The 19,838-nt window shown below is 39.4% G+C and overlaps 1 protein-coding gene across 1 annotated transcript in view; it reads right to left on the bottom strand.

Annotated features, from left to right (window-relative positions):
• Nucleotides 1-2,806: 2,806 nt before the first annotated feature.
• Nucleotides 2,807-19,838, bottom strand: part of LOC146000000 (adenosine receptor A2b-like) — a 140,003-nt gene continuing 122,971 nt past the window's right edge. The window contains exon 2 of the mRNA XM_083137301.1: nucleotides 2,807-4,319. Within this exon, the coding sequence (XP_082993427.1) occupies nucleotides 2,908-4,155 (1,248 nt within the window). The 5' untranslated portion in view covers nucleotides 4,156-4,319 and the 3' untranslated portion in view covers nucleotides 2,807-2,907. The remainder of the gene's footprint in view (nucleotides 4,320-19,838) is intronic.

Here is a 19,838-nt window from a genome sequence, read left to right as displayed (position 1 = left end):
CAAATTATATAAAACAGATTCATAAAAACTTGAATTCATGGAAGATACCACATAAAGACACTTACAAGATCACAGACCTTCACACAGCGAAACACATTTTTTACCATTCAAATACATAGAACAAGAGCTTTTATGAGCAAATAAAATATATATGTATATATTTAACAGTATATCTTCTTAACTATAAATTGCACATTTTTTGCCTTTCATATTTTAATATCATTTCAAAATAGGCCGTGTTTCAGAAATCACATGTACAGTATGCGTAAAAATATGTTGCAATCCGGCAACGGAAACAGATATTCACAGTTACTGGTTTAGTCTATCAGAAGTTATATAATTCCGTAAATAGTTTCTAGTGTAACTTGGACTGCCTGTCTACAAGGGTACAATTTCAGATTTCTACCTTTTGCTGAACTGCAACTAGTTTTGACTTAAATTGTACCTAAACAATAATCAAGTTTCAGTCATAATTTGTAACAAATATTACAGATGGCCCTGAAAACAAAGACATTCTATATGTCAATTTCTTACCTTGACATTTAAACTGAAGAAGAAAAAACCTGTTGCAAAAGTGCCTATTTGTATGGAAGAATTGAATAGAATGGAAAGTTGTCATGAAAAATAGGTTAGGTGATAAATTCGGCTTCTGAATACAGGTACAGACATATTCAATCAATCTTTCCGAAAAGCGTATCATAATAGCTGCGAGAGAGAGTAGATGATAAAAATACAAGAATTGGTGGATAGTAACAATACAAAGGAAGTCGTAAGTGTAGGAAGACATTGATAACAGTATTAAATTATTGAATGAGAGTTAGTTATTGTTTCCACATAGCTTTCATATTTCAATATTTCATACATCTGAAAATTCCATCCTTTCCTTCGAAATATACACTTAACTAGTTTATTTTCTAATTTTCATTGTCGCTATTGGCAACTGCTTTTGATATTTCCTGTGTATTGTTGCTGTCCGAAATCCTTTCCTTTTCCAATTTCCTTAAGTTTCTTGTCTTGTTTTCTTAAGGCTATTTTTATAATGTATAACGGGACATTTTCTTACATATTTGTATGACTAAGAATCACTTACATTAAAATGAACAAAACTTTTATTCTCATATTTGAAGTTTCAATGCATGCATTGATGCATGGCAGTTTTTACTTTCCCAAGAATGAACCAATTGTACACAAAATTATTTAAATTGTACCAATGAATATTATTTACATAAATTTAAGTGTCGATTTTATTGAATGCATATTACTTACCAAAAAAAAATATTTCATTGTAGTTGCAAACTGTTAATGATTGTCACATTAATTCTCAGATGTATAAGAAAAGAGAACATATGATCCATGCGATATAATACAAATCTTTTCTTTCAGCTTATATACGTCTTTGACTAATAGCTACTTCTAAATAACAATGAAATGTACACAGTAAATATGTGTCCGGAAGGTTAATTCAAGTTGATCTATACTGAAGAGGCTTTATTGCCCTTTTTATTAGGAGTGTATATTATTGTTTTCCTGTTTAAGTTAATTAGACAATTAGATAAGGTAAACAATGTTTCTATTTTCTGTTCTTTCTCTTAAAAATGGCCGACATAATTTTCAGTTCATTACAAAAGAAAATATACAAATAAAGATTTTCTTATTGTTCTAATAATATGGGGTGACCCAAACAAAACTATACGAAAACAAACCGAAGTGTGATAGTTGGTTTGGACAAGTACATATGCAGCTTTAAAGTGAAAATCTGGACAAATAAAGTTACAATTGTGTCAGTCAGTCCATTGCCTATAGCAGATTATTAATCTTGTCCCAAATATTCTGATGAAAGAACTGAGCTATTTACACCTATGTTTTGGTATAATTTTGTCTGGGTCACCCTTTATAACATGGTAACTAACAGTACATTGCAATGTAGAATGTTCAATGCACAAAATTTAAAATAATCTATCAACCTCTAGACAATATTTTATCTCCCATAAATCATATTGATTTCGGATGCAGTGCTTGAAAATAACATGTCAGCAATGTAAAAATGAGAATTACCAGAAGCTGAGTCAGTATATAAAGATAAAATACCACCTAAATTAAACCTTAAAATGGCAAACAGATGAACAGTTCAATCAAATATTAAGTTCGGGTATTGCGGTACAGGCGGATAATATGGAATACGTTGAACGCTGCAGTTTCGAAGGCATAGAGGAAATCTATTTATTTGGATATTTGAATATTTTTCTTTATACAGTTTTACTGTATTGCGTTTGTAACGTCATTTACTTGCAAGTGTACTGGCGGAGACAATATGTAAGAGTAGCGTTATTCTGTTAGTACAAAAATCTATGCGTTTGTGTGTATATATATATATATATATTATTGTCCAATATTAGGTTGCACAATGTGTATATGTGTAGAATATTTCAAATTCACTTCTGAGTGATTTTGTCAATGTCAAGTAAAAGGTCAACTTATATTGCTCTTACGTCAAATAAGAAAATATTTACCTTTAGTACATTACTTTATATTACCTTCCTGTTCAGCATTACCCGTCTCTTGTTCGTTTAGATGCTTCATATAAATCTATATATGAAAATAAGTCCAATTTAGGAGAGAGAGTACACGTACAAAATACTAGCAATAACAAGCAAGAATGGAATGGATACTAAAAATAAGTTTTTATAAATGTTGAGTTTCGTGAGGTAAGTAAAGATAAGTCTTGAAAAAATGAGTAAGTATCGTGTAACGAAACATTGAAACGATGAAGAATGTTTTCCAGGATCGTGTCTTGTGATTCCAATACTACGCTTCAGACTGTGGCATACTGATGGAGTCAGCAGAAACCATAACTAGCACACTATATTATAGGAACAACATTGTACAGTAAAATATCTTCGTAACCTCTCATATTACAGTTTTCTCTTCAATAATGGGAATTTCCAAATGAATGACGGTTTCCTTGACGACGGTACCAATCGTGCTGCAGTCTGTCGCCTCCTTGTGGGGGCCAAGGATTGTCCTCACGCCTCCGTAGTTAGGGGAGACGGTGCAGAGTCGGACATTCGATGCGTAGCTGTTCATTTCAGCTATGTAGACGCCTCTACACGTCGACACTTGAGCGAAACCCAATTTCCCTAGCAACTCCTCCAACACCCTATGCACACAGTACCTGACCTCGCTGTTGTGATAGCTGTACACCCACGGATTGAAAGCACTGTTGGCGAGGATCGGGAACGTCAGATAGATGAAGGTCCATCCTCTCAGGATGTTCGTCTTCCTGAACATGTCCAGAAACATGCACACCTGGAATGGAAGCCAGAGGAGTAAGAAGAGGCCCACCGTGATGGCCAGCGTCTGTCCGTAACGCGGATGTGCCGTGTCTTGCTGTCCCGATGGCCTCAAGGACATCTCCACCGTGTAGATCGCTCTGGCATGGTAACGCGCCACCACATAAATGTAGCAGTAGCAGGTGAGGAGAATGACGGAGCACGGGCCGTAAACGGTGCAGAAGAGGAAGATTTGAATGTTGGTGTCTATCACAGAGAAGGAGCAGTGCATGACCGTGATCAATCGTCGACTGCACTCGGTGTAGAGGAGCGGAGAGAACCCAACCGCGATGGAGTAGATCCAGAACATCACAATGTACCTCTGCACGGAAGCGTGGGTGATGAGGTTATTGTATCTGAGCGGCTGCGACAACGAAGTGAACCTATCAAGCGCTATGGCAGTCATACTGAGTACCGACACGCTACACAAGGTCACGGCCACACAGTAAGGAAAGATACAAGTGATAACGTAAACGGAATCCCTGTTAGCTAACTGCAGGTACAACCCAACCGGAAGAAAAATACCCATTCCCAAGTCCGACGACGCGAGCGACACCACAAAGTAGTTGCTAGGAGTCCGCAACCTCTTGAAGCGGTACACGACGGTGAGCACGAGAGAGTTGCTGCAAAGGATCATGGGAGATAACAAAAACACAACTAGCACCGACACGGACACATTCACTGGCGAATCTAAGTCTACGTTTACTGAATCTATATGAGCTAGTGTCTCAGGTTCATCAGTATTATCCAATATGACGTTAACGTTCACATACTTATTGTCTAAAGTTCCAGTATTGTTGATAACTGATGGGGAAAGTGTGGGCATGGCTACGTTAACTCTAAGGGGGTTTTGAGCTCCACTAGGCCATGGTAGCCACAATCAATGGTAATTCAGCACCAATTCCAGAAATGTGACACTGATGGCTCGTCCATTTGGATATTTGCACGCATTCCCAACTCCAACGGAGACATTTGTGGGGCAACAGAAATCTGCAATGACAAAAATGGAACAGTTAGTAAAGTGAAACAGTATACAGATTTTAGACAGTGTATCAAACAAGTGTATGAGAAGAACATGATAATGGTATAAATATTTCTAGGTGAAACATCCCGTGAATTATTGCCTCATATCTACATAAATTAAATAGTGAAATATATAATGATGCTGTAAATAAAATGAGTTACTTAGCAGCACAATGATAACCAACTAAGTAACAAATTCTCTGGAATTTCTAGAGTCGAAGTTTTATTGAGGCAACAGTATCTCTCCCTACCTTGGGCAAAAGGTCACCTTAACATTTCCTTTGCATCGTTCTCTTGACCTTCCTACAAGGTATCTTACCATCATGCTCCCCAATCAGAATCCTTTTCTATCCTCTTAAATGCAAGCTACTGGCTTGCTTACCAAATTTTCCTATCTTTAATAATATCAGAGGATAAAGATACTGTACAGTACATTATGAAGTTCTGCATTATGCGACCTTCTCTACCCACCTGTTGTTTCCTCTCTTTTAAGTCAAAATACTGTATCTTCCACTAGTGCAGAGCATCAATTTAATACTATTTCAAAATGTCAACTATATTTCAAACTATACTATAACCCCCGCCGTCAGGAAATAAGATCGTTTCTAATATTATAATTTGTTTTCCGAATTATTTAATTTTCCATACATATTGCAGAATAAGTGCTCACATTGAGTAAAGGTAGTGTCGAATTATACATTTTTTGCCCCATCTCTCTCCCCACCACCAAATGTATCATTACTGCGATTCTGTTATCATCTTGTTAAATGCAAACTTGGGCGTACAATGTACGAGGGAGGGATGATCGGAAAAAAGGTTACAAAGCATATAACTTTTGTTTTATTCACTGTAACGTAACAAAAATTTATGTGTAAATTAATAACATGTTTGTCTTGTTGCGAGTTTGAGGAATTCGGATTCTGACCATGTATACCCGAGAAGCGGACAGTTAAAATGGTGACTCGTGTAGAAAATTGGTCAAGAGTAGAAGTGAGGGCAGTGGTGCGGTTCCTGTGGGTCAAAAACACTACACCTGCTGACATTCATAGGCAGATTGTGGAGGTGTATGGGGAGATGACAATTTCAAGGCAACATGTAGCGAAGTGGTGTCGTGCCTTCAAAGAAGGACGGACCAGTATTGTTAATGACAACCCTGGACACAGCGGTAGGCCCAGTACCTCAACCACTGACGTGAACTGTGCTCTTGTGGATGAGTGTATTCGTGAGGACAGAAGAAGAACATTCCGCTCAATATCAGCTGAGCTGGGACTACCATTTGTTTGGCTGGCCACCATTATCTGACATGTGATAATGTCAAAAGAGCTGCCTCACTGTGGCTACGAGAACTTGACGCGGATTTCTGTGCAACCGGTATGGAAAACCTCATCTACCGTTGTGACAAGTGCTTGAACAAAAAAGGTGATTACATCGAGGACTAGTGTTGAGTACCCTCCATCATCAGGTCTGTTGATCTTCCAGCTATGTCTAACACATACGCCATAATAGGCTTTGTAACCTGTTTTTTCAATCATCCGTCGTACATGATACAAGATTCGCTGTATACTTTCAGATGTCATCCATGTAATTGATAATAAGATGTATAACTGTTGTGAAAATAGCGCATATATATAATCTTATTATCAAGAAATGCTTAATAATATTTTAAATATTTGTTACTTTTGGCTAAGGGAGAGTCTACAATATTGCAACACTGCTCTTTTCGTCATTCGTACATTGAACCCTTCCACGGAAAGACGGAGCTGATGAAAACTTTCTGAAAGTTCACACATATAAATCCCTCTAATTTTAATTTATTTTTAAACAGTGGGCTCTTTAAAAAAACATTAAATCTTCTGTAGGACGAGGAAATGACTAACTAATATTTGTATTACAATGCTGCAACAATTCTTACAAAATGAAAATTCAATACAACATGCAGTGGAATAATGAATACTCGAGGGGATACTTGCGCTAAATGATAAAAGTTTCTTCCAGTTATTGTTACTAATAATAATTCTTCTACATCCTGCAATGTAATCCTTACATTGACTATTTACATCCATGAAGGTAATGGGACATAGTTACATTCTGTAATTCAATTAGCTATATCACCGCACGAATGCCAAAGAAAGGGAATGTGCAAGTTTTGAGTTTTTCACCTAGCGCAGGACATTGAATATTTAAATGCATTTATCTCAAAGTAAGATTAAGCACATTCGTGCTTTTCGCATTGTTGCGACGATATGAAATATTGCAAACTGTTTATATTTTCGATCGTCTGGTAAGTATTAACCCTATTCCCTCTTCTACCAGTCTCTCAATCCAATATCAATAAGCAGAGAGCACCGCCATATTTCTCTGCATAGGGACAAATTGCTGTGCCTACCTTCCAAGGTTACTTTTTGTTCCTTCTTTGGCGAAGCGAGGAAAGAAAGATGGCCCCTCCTTCGTTCCCAGTTGGGAAAGTTCTAATTTGTATTCCTTTCTGCATCGCAAATAATGGCGCCTGCAATCATTCCTTCCGTTCCCCACCCTGTTCTTTCTCTCGTTCGAGGAACGCCCTTAGTTCCTTAAGGACAAGAAACCGGATCCAAGTCGAAACTACAAGAATAACGACGCAACTTTGTTCCTTGGTACCACAAAAAGGCAAGAACTAAATCGAATGCTGAAATGCTCCAGAACAATTTTTCAGTCCTTGGAAATGCACCTAACCGATCCATTTCATCTCCACCCACAGTTTAAGCCGATCGTTAGGATACTAATAGAAACAAACAATAAAAACAACTCTCACGATTATATCTATGTTTCATTCGTGCCAGCTATCGATTGTCAGGACCTGAAGATTTACGTACATAGAATAGAAGTAAAGACAGAGTTCATTAGGTTGACTGACTGGCTGATTTGGTTATTTTTGGTCCCTTTTCTGCCACTTTTCAACGAGGAAGAATGGTTATAAGATGAACTTGATGAAAGGATAAACAAACATGGACAGAACGTTACTTAAGTCCAACAGAGGATTATCCACATCACTGGCGTAAGCAGGATTTTTTTTCGGGGGGCTGAAATTGTAAGGATGGTTATTTCTAGTTGGGGCGGGGGAGATAAACTTTGCGTTTATCACTGAGCTTTTAACGTGTCCGTCATTTGAAAATTTTGATTTTGTCAAAATTTCGGGAGTGCCTGTATCTCCATCAGCTCCCTCTTGCATACGCCAGTGATCCAGACGACAGATCTTTGATAGTCTGCAATAATGCAGTCCATGGGTGTACTATGTGGAAGAGAGGCTGACACATGAGTACCTTCTGGAAACTCTACTGCTTACACTCTAGAATTGGATGGAAATCTATACATTTAATTCCTACAATCAGCAAATTGTTGTTTTCTTTCTTTTGGGTGTGTCAAAACGATTTACTTCCAACGCAGTTGCAAGTAGAAATAAATTTTCAGGGTGCGAATTAGTGTCAGGGACTTCCCCCGTCAGTATCCCCTGCAAGAAAGGTACGTACATTTTCATCTCTGACAGCATTGAAGTAGCCGGACAAGGGCACAAGTTACCCCTCACACTTCTTGCCACTTTTGACCCCAGAATAAACCTTATATGCCAAAGGAAAGTAAACTGTCCTTGCCCCCTTTTTTGGCACCTTGTCCCCACCCTTAGTTTTAGCACATTGCCCCCAAACCCCAGTTTTGGAACCCAATCGTCGCCACTGGTCGATTGTGTATGGTCATCTTAAAAGTTCTGAAAGAATTATAAGACAGCTGAGGTTTGCGCAGTTTTCTGACTATTGTGCTTAAAACGATCCCATGGCATTGCACTGTACTCGTGATTATATCACGCTAGATTCGAATGTTTCCAGCCCAGAATTCCAACATCCACCAAGTGTTTCACGAGCCGCCTTCTTTCGATCGAAAGAGCACACTTCCAGAGCTGTTACTCAGAATACTGAAAATCGCCTGAACTCGTACAAGACAAAACCACGACCTAATAAAAGCACAACACTTATATCGCCCCTTCCACTAGAAACCCCACTTCTAGCTTTATGGCATCTGAAAACTCGTCTGCAATTCGACAAACAACCACCCGCCTTTAGATTCCGCCGGTGCTTCTACCGATCGAATGGCATCAGTTGGCCAGATGTGGTTCCACGGAGATCTGCAAGCGCTGATTCAGCAGAGTTACAGCCGTGACTGCTTCAGAATGGCCTCTTTCAGAGCCCGGTTTTCATTTCCCCACAATTGATCCCTCTGCCAGGGACGCTTTGCAATAAATTTGAAAGCTATGTCTCGGGACGTTTCTGAACTATTGGTAGGATGCAACGGTTGATAAAGCAGCGGAGAGATTGAGTGTATTGGTAAATGGAACTGTACGCTTGATGGACCCTTCTGAAAAGGTAAAGACACAAATATCCTTGAGGCAGTTTATGTTAAAAGTGTAATTCAAGAAATGTCAACGTTAAACTCGAATTAAAAATATTTCATTATGGTGACTGAAACTATCATTTGCTTGCAAAATATATTTTATAGACAGCGTACTCTTTCACCAAAAGAAAATTAATACATATCAAACGTTAATTATGCTCATCGGGGGTGTTCGTTTGGCTTAGTGTCTTGCTTTATTGATTTAATTAATTTTAATTCGTTTTTCTGCCACAAGCTAATCGTGAAGATGAGGATGATGTAAGATGAGTTGGATGAAGAGACAATCACAAATATATCGGCAGGAGTCCCGGGTTCGAATCCCGGTCTGATAATAGGTGTTCTTTGTGAGTGTCCCTTCATCAATTTCAACATAATCATATAATCACTCATCCTTATCTTTGCGATTAGTCAAAAGTAGCAGAAAAGTGAAGTCAAGTAAAGCAAACCAATGAACAAACATGTAGGATTATACTTGCTGTGAGTCCTGACGCCAGAGCCTCGCTAGTCTGCAAAATGCAGTCCAGGGTGTACTACGTGGAAGGGAGATTGACGTTTGGGTGTCTTCGGAAATGGTCATCCCTTACGTTGAAGGAGCGTCGTGCTGATCACTTCACCTCAAATATGCCATGCATCGAGAATGTGTGCGGCCTACCCCAACACCCCTTACGTGCCTCCGTGGCAACGTGTAACTTTAAAAATAAGGAAGTGCAATTCAAGTGGTAGGAGCAAGATAGTACCAAGCTTATTTTCATACTTGTGAGAAATCTAGATTGTAAAGTTCAAACAAATCCACAAATTACATTTCAACATCAATTTTCTTCTTACATTCCCACATGTTAATGTATCTCATAAAAATACCACTCTGGATTTGCAAGAGACTTTCATATTATTCCATTTGGAACGTTTTCCAAGCGAGTCGTGAAAATAAATGTGGCTTGATGCTATATCGTCCTGTCCCCTTCAATTAATTAGGAATATTTCTCCTTTACGAAGCTCCTGGGCAAGCCATTTTAAATTAAAATGATAATTGCATGTATTTTGTGGATGGCAAATAATAGAACGGTCTGTTTATTCTCTTACGTCTACCCACAAATAGCCGAGACTCTGATTAAATTATAAACATTCCAACATCCGCTGACAGCAGTCGCCACCTTGTGGACGACAACGTGAAGCTCGTTTTCATTCTGGATTTAGCTCCAAGAGAGAGCTGGCATTCCATGAAGCTTGCTCCTTCTCTTATGAAGTGGACAAATATACAAACTTAGCTCTTCTAAAGTTCCATTTCCGTTCCTACTTTTTACTGTAAATATGGTTAGATCTTTCTATTAGTAGCTTGAAGATTTTTCATTTGACTGAGCAGCGATTTGAACAATTGTTCTCGGTTTACCAGCCAGGTTAAATCGGTGGTAGCTTCCAACGTTTCGGGCGCATACATTGATTTCATCATTCCCTGATTCAAGACTTTCTCGGGTTCGAGTCCCGACCTGAGCATCAGTGTTCTTTCTGAGTGTCCCTTCATCAATATCATCACTCATCCTCATCTACGTGATTAGCTGAAAGTGGCAGAAAGGCGAAGTAAGAAAAACAATCAACAATTTGAAACAAATACGTTCCTTTTAAGGAACTGATGAGTTCCATTTCAGGAACGCAGGTACTTGAAACTGTAACCAAATGATTTAGATAAACTTAATTTTTAGAACTCACTCTAAATGTAATGAATTGAAGACTAAAATTGGTAAACGCTGTAAGTGCCACAATAATTCAAACACCGTTTTCCACGTTAAACTGTGAAATGTGCCATGCTTTATAATGTGCTAAGCGTGAAAACTGGCTGGTAGCCCTCTAAGTAGTTCAAAGGTCGTGTAAAGAGGTCACTAGTGTGCACGTTCTTACGGGCTGATGTGTGGAACGATGCGATTTTCCAACACTTTCGCTTTTTGCACTTACAACGTTTACCACTTTTAGTCCTCAATTATTGACTGTCACAAATTTGTGTTAAGTTAGGGTTACGCTGTGAAGAAAAATATCGTAATTCTGTGGTGAAATCACCGGCAGCTAGTAATGTCACTGTAAAATTACAGCTATTGTACCGTTAGAAAACACTAACCAGGAAAACAACCAAACGTAAACATAAAGGTGTTCTTCGCCTTTCATTTGTTTGCATGCGGCGCTCTCCAGTGGCAGCCTAAACTCGATGTCCCTTGACAACGATGACAACAAACATTTAAAAAAGTTCTAATACTACGTAAATATATTTAAATATTTATTGAAATGTACGATATTTGTAATGTAGGACCTGGATTCAGTTTTTTTTTAAAGTTTCTGTTACGGTGAAATACTCTACAGGGTGGCTCAAAAAGTCACTTAACACCCTCGGTACAAGGCCACTGCAGCGTGCAACATGGAAATGGTGATGACCAATCGTTATCAGGCCAAGAGGGAACCACATTGACGCCACCCGCACGGTCGGCAGCCATCTTGGTGTCCGCCATCTTGAATTCAACTTCAGAATTTTAAATGGAAAGGGGGTGATATGATATATCATATCATACTAGAATTTCGCGAGAAATGCAATAGTGAAGTGTTTTAAGACGTAGCTTTAACCAGTAAAAAGTTATGACTGAATTCTTGTACCAATTTGCTCCTTTTCGAGGTGTTAGAAAAATGCCTTAAAATTTGTTTAGCGCATTGGTAACACATCGAGATCAAAGTGATGTCTAGGGAGAGACGTTTGCATGCCATTGCACAATATTTTAATCGGATACATCCATGAAGAGCTGCGCATTATGAATGGTTGTTGCGAACAATTACAGTGTGACGCTTCCATTAAATGAAAAGTCCTTCACAGTGACAAGGCTAATGTTTACGTTCATAAGGAAGTTCATAAACAGAATATTCGATGCTTTTTATCTGATAACCCATTTTCGACAGATCAAAGCTGAATGGTTACTGCTGGTAAGTTAATGGTGTGGCGTGCTGTGTGTAACACGATTGGTTAGTCAATTTTTCATCAACAGAACCTTAAATGCTTAGGGCTACTTGGATTTGTTAAATAAACAGGTTTTTTCATCTTTGCTTATGGAAGAAGGTACCTTTTACAGAGTTTTTTCAATAGGGAGGAACACCAGAACACTATGGGAACGTTGTGAAGCAGTTTCTGTCCAAAGTTAGTTATCAGATGACAAGGGTCGCATATTCTGATTATGAACTTCCTCATGAACATAAACATTAGCCTTGTGACTGTGAAGGACTTTTAATTCAATGGAAGCGTCACACTGTAAATTGTTCGCGACAACCATTCATAATGCTCAGCTCTTCGTGGATGTATCCGATTAAAATCTTGCGCAATGACATGCGAAGTTCTCTCCCTAGACATCACTTTGATCTCGATGCATTACAGAAGCGGTAAACAAATTTTAAGGCATTTTTCTAACACCTCGAAAAGGAGCAAATTGGTACAAGAATTCAGTCATAACTTTTTACTGGTTAAAGGTACGTCGAAAAAACCTTCACTATTGCATTTCTCGTGAAATTGTAGCCTGATATGATATATCATATCACCCCTTTCCCATTTAAAATTCTGAAGTTGAATTCAAGATGGCGGACATCAAGATGGCTGCCGACCGTGCGGGTGGCGTCAATGTGGTTCCCTCTTGGCCTGATAACGATCGGTCATCACCATTTCCATGTTGCACGCTGCAGTGGCCTTGTACCGAGGGTGTTAAGTGACTTTTTGAGCCACCCTGTAGAACGAACGTACTGCAAATCATCAATAGATTTTACGCTCTTGTCACGGTAAAGTTAAGGAAATTTTTCACAATGTGCATTTCTTCCTCTGTCTCCAGATTCACACACGCGTTTGCGCGAGCACACACACATACAAATTATCTTAAATGAATATGAGCACGTGATTTAATTAAGCGTACAGAAGAAGAAAGATCAAACGTAAAATGTTTTTATCCCAACTTCTGCCGCACTCCGCGATCAATATATCCGTTTTCAGTCGGGAGGATAACACACCGAAAAGCTCAAGTTACGTGATTAGAAATATGATGTTTCTTTGTACAAGAAGACAACACTTTCATAATCTATTCTCCAGTACTATCATCTGAACGTATAAATGCAGGTGAATCGTTAAGCATCTGAAGCAAAGGAATTGTGTAACCACATTATACATCACTCAGGATGTGTATATCAAGCAGTACACGTGGATCGTTTTAGCAATAGAATATCGGTATATGTGGCGACAGGAGCGTGCCAGAAATTGCTTGAGTACCCATTGTATTCGAGTCAGTACATCCTTCCACAGCAGGTTTAAGATGTTGAAAGTCGATCCTTGGATTCGATGGCATCTTGGATTCGAGTATTGTACATATCGCACGGCGTTTGTGCAATATAGTATCGAGTACTTCCCAATTTTAATAATCAAGTTTTTCCTCGGCTTTACCTAAACACCTGCATGGATAAAAAATCACCCTTAATGAAATGTTATTATTGTAATTGTTAACTGTAAATGTAACAATGTAACAACAATGTACGGTATTGTTCTTATATAGTATTACCGGTATGAACATCTGTGCATCTTAAAGTATTGAAAGTATTTTTCTCTCAAAAGTTGAAACAATATTTAAGTTGCGCCATACTTTCGATGGCATCTTGAATTCGAAAAATATTGTAATAATAATAATAAAGACGTTATCTGCTCCTATAACGTATGTTGTAATATAATGCTCAGAGTGTAATCCAGTTTCGAGTAGGCTTAAGAAAATAGACAACACGTCATAGATGCTCAACAGAACGTACAGCCAAATATAAATTCAAGTTACCTTTTGCTTATAAGAAATTCGTCTGAAATCATTCGTTTACCAAACTAGGTACATTATGCTTTATGACAGACTAGTTTAATATGATATCTCACATTAGGTTCCACTTTCCTGCTTAGACAATTATAGATTAGAGGAAGACAATTCCTATAATTTTAAATAATATACAACGTTGTATATCAAAACTACATCCGATCAAAATTACAAAGTAAATATCACAAATCTCCATCAGGAAAACAGGAAGGAGCCTCTTTAATCATGCCACAAGCATTGCTTTCGTACAAGAGAAGAAATTGAATGTAAATTTCATAAAAGTTCGCACAGAGTGTCCTAAAACTCCAACCTTACATGCTCCAAAATTTTAACTTCCTAGAATCACTCCTTCCATGTGAGGCTCAATACGTTTCACTCTCCCCTCGTAGAATGGAATAATATAGCAGATAAAAATGTGCGCCCAATCAAAAAATACAACGACAGTTTACAATAACGTTTCTGTCAGTAGTGTTGAAACTTTATGTTAAAAAGGTGTTGCTTCGTGCCTGGCAAAATCTGTTGACGATGGTTCTCAATGCGACAGAGTATACTATTTCATACAGGAAAGAATTCCAAAAGAATGTTGGTTCAAATATGTTCGAATATCCCGGGGTTGCCTTATTATTTCCCTGCGCTGCAGGTTAAACCACAACTCACCTTTACAAGAAGAGCACAGTGCCTTTAAGAATTTGTACGTGCGGTGAAATGAGAGGATTTCAATCAGCTTCGTCTCCTGACTTCTACTTTATTCTCAGTGATCACTTGGGGTGAAAGGGGTGACCCTTTCTCAAGATATCCAAATGTCAACCTCAGTTCCACATAGTACACCCTGGACTACACTTCAGACTAACGAAGCTCAGACGTCTAGACCCAAAGCCAGCACAATCCTCTATGAAACTTTTGTGCTGTCCACACATGTTTAGGATTGTCCCTTTGTCTATTTCATCTTATCACCAGTCATCTTCATCTTCGCAATTAGCCAAAAGTAGCAGAAACGCGACGTAAAGTAACTCGAATCGTTGAGTTGAGTTTAAAGTTTGATTTACAGTTTAAAGTGGGATCCGAACCACTATGTGCCTCCACCGGGTATCAAACTTCAGTGATCATCTTACAAAATTTATCATTAACGCAAAAATAATGTTGTAAATATGGCATGAAACAATTTAGTTATTGATTAGGAACTTAATATGGGCAATACACAATGTAACTTGATAAAAATGACAGGTGCATAGATAATATCAGGGGGCAGTTCCCCCCACTTATTGCCAATTTTGTCCTTGCTAAGCCTTTTCTATTAAGAGAAAGTAAACTGTCCTTGCCTTCCCAGTTTTGGGACCCAATCGCCGCCACTGTCTACAACCAATAAAGAAAAATGGCGACGGTACGTTACCGAAATTGATAGGAAAATAAAGTATTTTTCTTTTCAAAAGCCATGTGGAATTATTACGTATATATTTGTGTGAGTACATAAGTCAACCGCGAATTTTAAAATTCCATTTTATTTCTGTGTGGGTGAAATTGCTGCTGGACTGGGTTGAGGAACACAGATAAGTGCCAGGTCCATGCACTGTTACGAGGGACGTTCACACATTTCCCCCACATCAGCTGATGTTGATAGCAAGCTGTAAACCGGCTCGTAAATAACCGCAAACTAAACTTGGCGAGGGATTAAAGTACGCTATCTCCTGTGATTGTATGCGGCTATTTTTTACTGCCGTCGCAATGCATCCAGATAGGAGGGTTTTCGCTAAGGAGGAAACGACGACCTCCCCTGATTGCCTCTGGACGTGATCAACAAAGCAGGTCGGAGCTTTGAGCCTGCAATTAGCTGTTTGAGTGAAATGTGTAGGAAATGAAGGGATAGATGCTAGAGTTGGGGAAGTATGTCCTCCGCGCACTCAGTGGACGTTTTGCAAAGCACTGTGCCACAACTACCCACGCAACTAGATTGAGTTTTTAATTGCCAATCCCCAATTTCATTGGTCCACGTTCAAGTCTAAATCAACTAATAGAGATACCGGTAGGCACCGATGGTTAGAAATTTATATCCTTCATAAAATACGCTGACAATGTTTTGTACATACCATTGTTAGTGTAGATATATATACATATACAGCGTGTCCCAAAATAATTATCCCCGTTTTATAGTCGTTTAATTTCCCTTATATGTGGGGTACAAGGACAAAGCTTATGTGTGAGTAAACAACAACTCAACAAGTTTAATAGTGTAAATCTTCAATATGAGCACCGATCCGGTAGTCCAATGCTTCTCGGCGCTTTCTTTCGACACAGTTGGACATCCAGAACCTTCCCTTTGCAGACACATTCAGTTGTTTTAAACTTGTTGAACCATCGACGAATGTTGTCATCGGACAGAGAATCACTTCTAAATTGCGGTCGAAAAGCTCGTTGAACTGAAACAGCAGTTCAATGACACAAAAGGACTTCTACACGGGAGTCGCCATCTTGTAATAAACCTACGGCGCTGTGACTGATCGGAAACAAATGATAAGCGCTCAGGGTAGCAAATTTCCACAGCCGTTCTTATCGCTACGATATAAAGATTCACCTTCGTCTGTTGGAATATACCAACTACTTAAATTCCCGAACATTATGGAACATGGTGTACACATACACACACACACACATACAGGGTATTTAAGTAAAAACGTGAAAAAATTAAACGATAACTAGGTGATGCACTACTGATAGGGAACCTAGGGTCGGAGAAGCCAGCGAAATACGGAGCACCGCCTCACTTCAGTGTAGATGTCCGTAATCGTCTGGATGTTGCCTTCCCTGCTCACTGGATTGTATGGGGAGACTCTGTTCCCTGGTCTGCGAGATCACCCGACCTGAATCTCCTCGTTTTTTTTGTCCGGGGATAACTCAAGTCACTTGTATATGAGATTCCAGTGGACACGAACATGAAATCAGTTGCCAGGATTGTAGCCGCTTGTGATAACACGCCAGAGATATTTTAAAGCGTGCGACGGAATCTCCTACACTGTTTATGCTTGCGTTCTGGTTGTTCGTCGTCATATTGAACAATTGTTGTGAGGTACGTAATTGTACAGTCACCGGCAATAAAAATGGGACATTTAGATCCTGACATGCTTTTTCCCTGGCGTTGTGTGCGTTGCCTAACTCTAAGGTGATAAGTGGATTTTAACAGTAAGTTTTAAACGGCAACTTGTAGTACCGCCGTACAGTTAGGCAACACACATGACGCCTTGCAAGGAAACGAGCATTTCAGGATCATTGCGTCCCATTGTTATTGACGGTGACTGTACGTTGTTGACACCTTTTTGTCTGCGACACTAATTTCCAAATGTCAAGCATGTAACCAGTGGCGACGATTAGGGGTGGCGTGAGGGGCCAGTTGCAACTTTGCCGCCACACTATGCTAAACCTTATCTACCAAGGAAAAGTGAGCTTTCCTTTCCCCTCAGTTTTGGCACCTTGCCCCCCCACCCAGTTTTGAAACTCAATTACCGCCACTAAATGTAACTCATACACGTCAATAAAGGTCAATAAATGTCGCTGCTCATTGTACATCAGCACTGTTCCTACCTGTCCATACACTTATTTGTCATTCCTATAGAAGACCCACTAGAGCTTGACATGTTTCAGCCCATATCTTGTAATAACTTATGCATTAATGAAAATACGAAATAAAGAAAAAAAAGAACTGGAAATAATGAACGAGTAAAATATTTCTTCTACCTCCAGTCCTACCCCTTAACGAAATTGTCTGGCTACGCCACTGGCTTCAACAAGCTCGAGAAGGAAATCGCATTCCCTTGATCTTCCCCCTGAATCAAGAGCGGAATGACTATGATGCATCGTCATGCATCAACATCCTTGTCCCTTATCCTCCGACTTCTACTTCCAGATGCTCACGACAGCTGTCGCCACTGTTTGTGGGATAACAGATATGGATTACCCCTCTCAGCGAAAGCCATTTTCGGCGGCCGTTTCCTCGTTTTTCTTTCCCCTTTCTTTTGCAGCATCCTTGAAGGCCGAACGGATATCTGGTGAAGGAAGGAGAATCCTTTTGATCGCCAGTTTCCTTCCCTCTCAAGGTCATCGATCGGTTTCCGCATGTTCAAGGTCCCAGCCACTGCACGTTGCTTTCCGGAGATGCAGTCTCAAAAGACATGCTTACGTCCTGCGAGTAATTAACGGTAATTTAGTTTCAGAAACTTGTGATATTAATGTCCCCTATGGCAGTTACATTACGGAAGAAAGATCAGCAAAGCCCAATAAGTGACCCAAACGAGAGCAGGCTATACGCTCCCCCCCCCCTCTCTCTCTGTGGAAAAAGGCAAGGGCATAGCTTTCTCGTAGGAATTCCAGAATTTAAATTCCTGTATGTAGAAAGACAGCATCATTTTGGGGAGAATGTTTCTGCCCTCCTTAAAACATTCTGCGGATGACTTTGTACATTTCTCATACTTTACAACAACACAATTTGTTTTAAATATTTAAAATTTTTTAAAAAAACCACTAAGGATGCTCACCAAGGCAGTCAAATAAAACACTTTATAGGTAACGTTTCAACTCTATATCAGGGTCATCTTCAGACTAAGAAGTCATGTTCGGTTCTTAGTCTGAAGAAGACCATGTTATATAGTTGAAACGTTACCTGTAAAGTGTTTTGTGTTATAATAAAGACTGCCTTGGTCAGAATCTTTAGTGTTTCTTTTAACATGGAAACAAGGTTAAATAGTGTTACTATTTAAAATAAAATTAATTCCAAACAGAAAAGAGAACTTTTAAAAGCTGCCAATCACCAATCAGAGTTCTGTAGCCTTCTCCTTTGAAGCCAATCACATATTGCAAAACTCTCTCACTGCGAGGTTAAATGTTCTTACTTCATCCTAAACTTTACATATTTCTTTTATACCCACGGTATCTTTGATTTAATTTTTGTTATTTTCACTTTTGGCTAATCACGACGACGAGGATGTGTGATATGTTTAAATCGATGAAAGGATATTCATGTCCAAGTCGGGATTCGAACGCGGGATCTCTGGCAGCTTCGAAGGACGCCGTGCTAACAATTTAGCCACGGAGGTCGACCCACGGAATCTGAAAGCAATCTACACTATCTGCACTGTCATGAAATTGATCTACATCAACAGCACCATAATTAATCGTGTCTATAAATTCTTTGGTCCCATACAGCGTCAGTCTTTGTCCTCCGGCTACAGGCCGCGCACAGGTTCGAATCTCCTGGGGGGAAGCTTAACAACTTTTCTCCTGAGATTTCGGCCTGTGTACTGGACCGGTGGCCACCCACCATCGTGATGAAATCGGGGATCTACGAACGAGTAGCCTAACCCGCTCTCGGATACCTACAGCAACGACTGGGGGTCGTCGTGCTGACGACACGTCACCCCGTAACTGGTTGAATAATCTCCCACTTCCACAGATGGAAGTGAGGCTGGCAGTCGGTTGGTAGACTATGCCCATCGCGGGCTGTTGCTCCACGTGTTATTATATAGATTCTTTGACATAGAAAATAGATGTAAAATAAGGGTTATTTACAGTGATCGGCAATAGAAATGGAATTTGCTATTGAAGTTTGCTCATCACCCTACAGATAGACTAATGCAATACTTTGATGGAAGCAAGTATTTCAGGATCTAAGTGTTCCATTATTATTGCCTGCGACTGTACTTGTAGTACACAATAGTACCTTGGAAAGTCAAGTGTAACATACAGCAGAAAGGGGAAATTGATACATCTTCATGTCAGTCCTAGAGGAAGTCCTGATACAGTCACTACTGCGTTGTAAAAAACATATTGAAAGTCCGTGGGGTGATCATACGGTAGAAGTATACGCGACTGAGCAAAATGTACAACCTTTACTTTTTAAGCGTTCGGCTACTTCAAGTAAGCAATCTCAATTTCACATTATCATTTTACCTATCAAATATCAATTCAATAGGAAAGACCTTCCCGATGGCGTAGTAATCAAAAGGTCTCGGTTCGATACCCGGTGCAGGCACATTGCAGAGTGATTCAGATCCCACTTTAAATTGTGGATCCAGAACCGATTAGCATATCTGTGCTTAAACTGGACTTAAAACAACAAATCAGTCGGGAGATTCCTGCGCATGCAACAAGGGTTGCCAACTCACAACAGACACAAGCACACTATCTTCTATGTAACTCAGTTAAGAGATATACAGGGTGTCCATAA

The sequence above is a fragment of the Lepisma saccharinum genome, chromosome 16 (genome assembly GCF_977018435.1).
Source record: "Lepisma saccharinum chromosome 16, izLepSacc3.1, whole genome shotgun sequence".
NCBI lineage: Eukaryota > Metazoa > Arthropoda > Insecta > Zygentoma > Lepismatidae > Lepisma > Lepisma saccharinum.
Note: the sequence above shows the minus strand (reverse complement) of the source record. Positions and strands in the feature narration are given on the sequence as shown.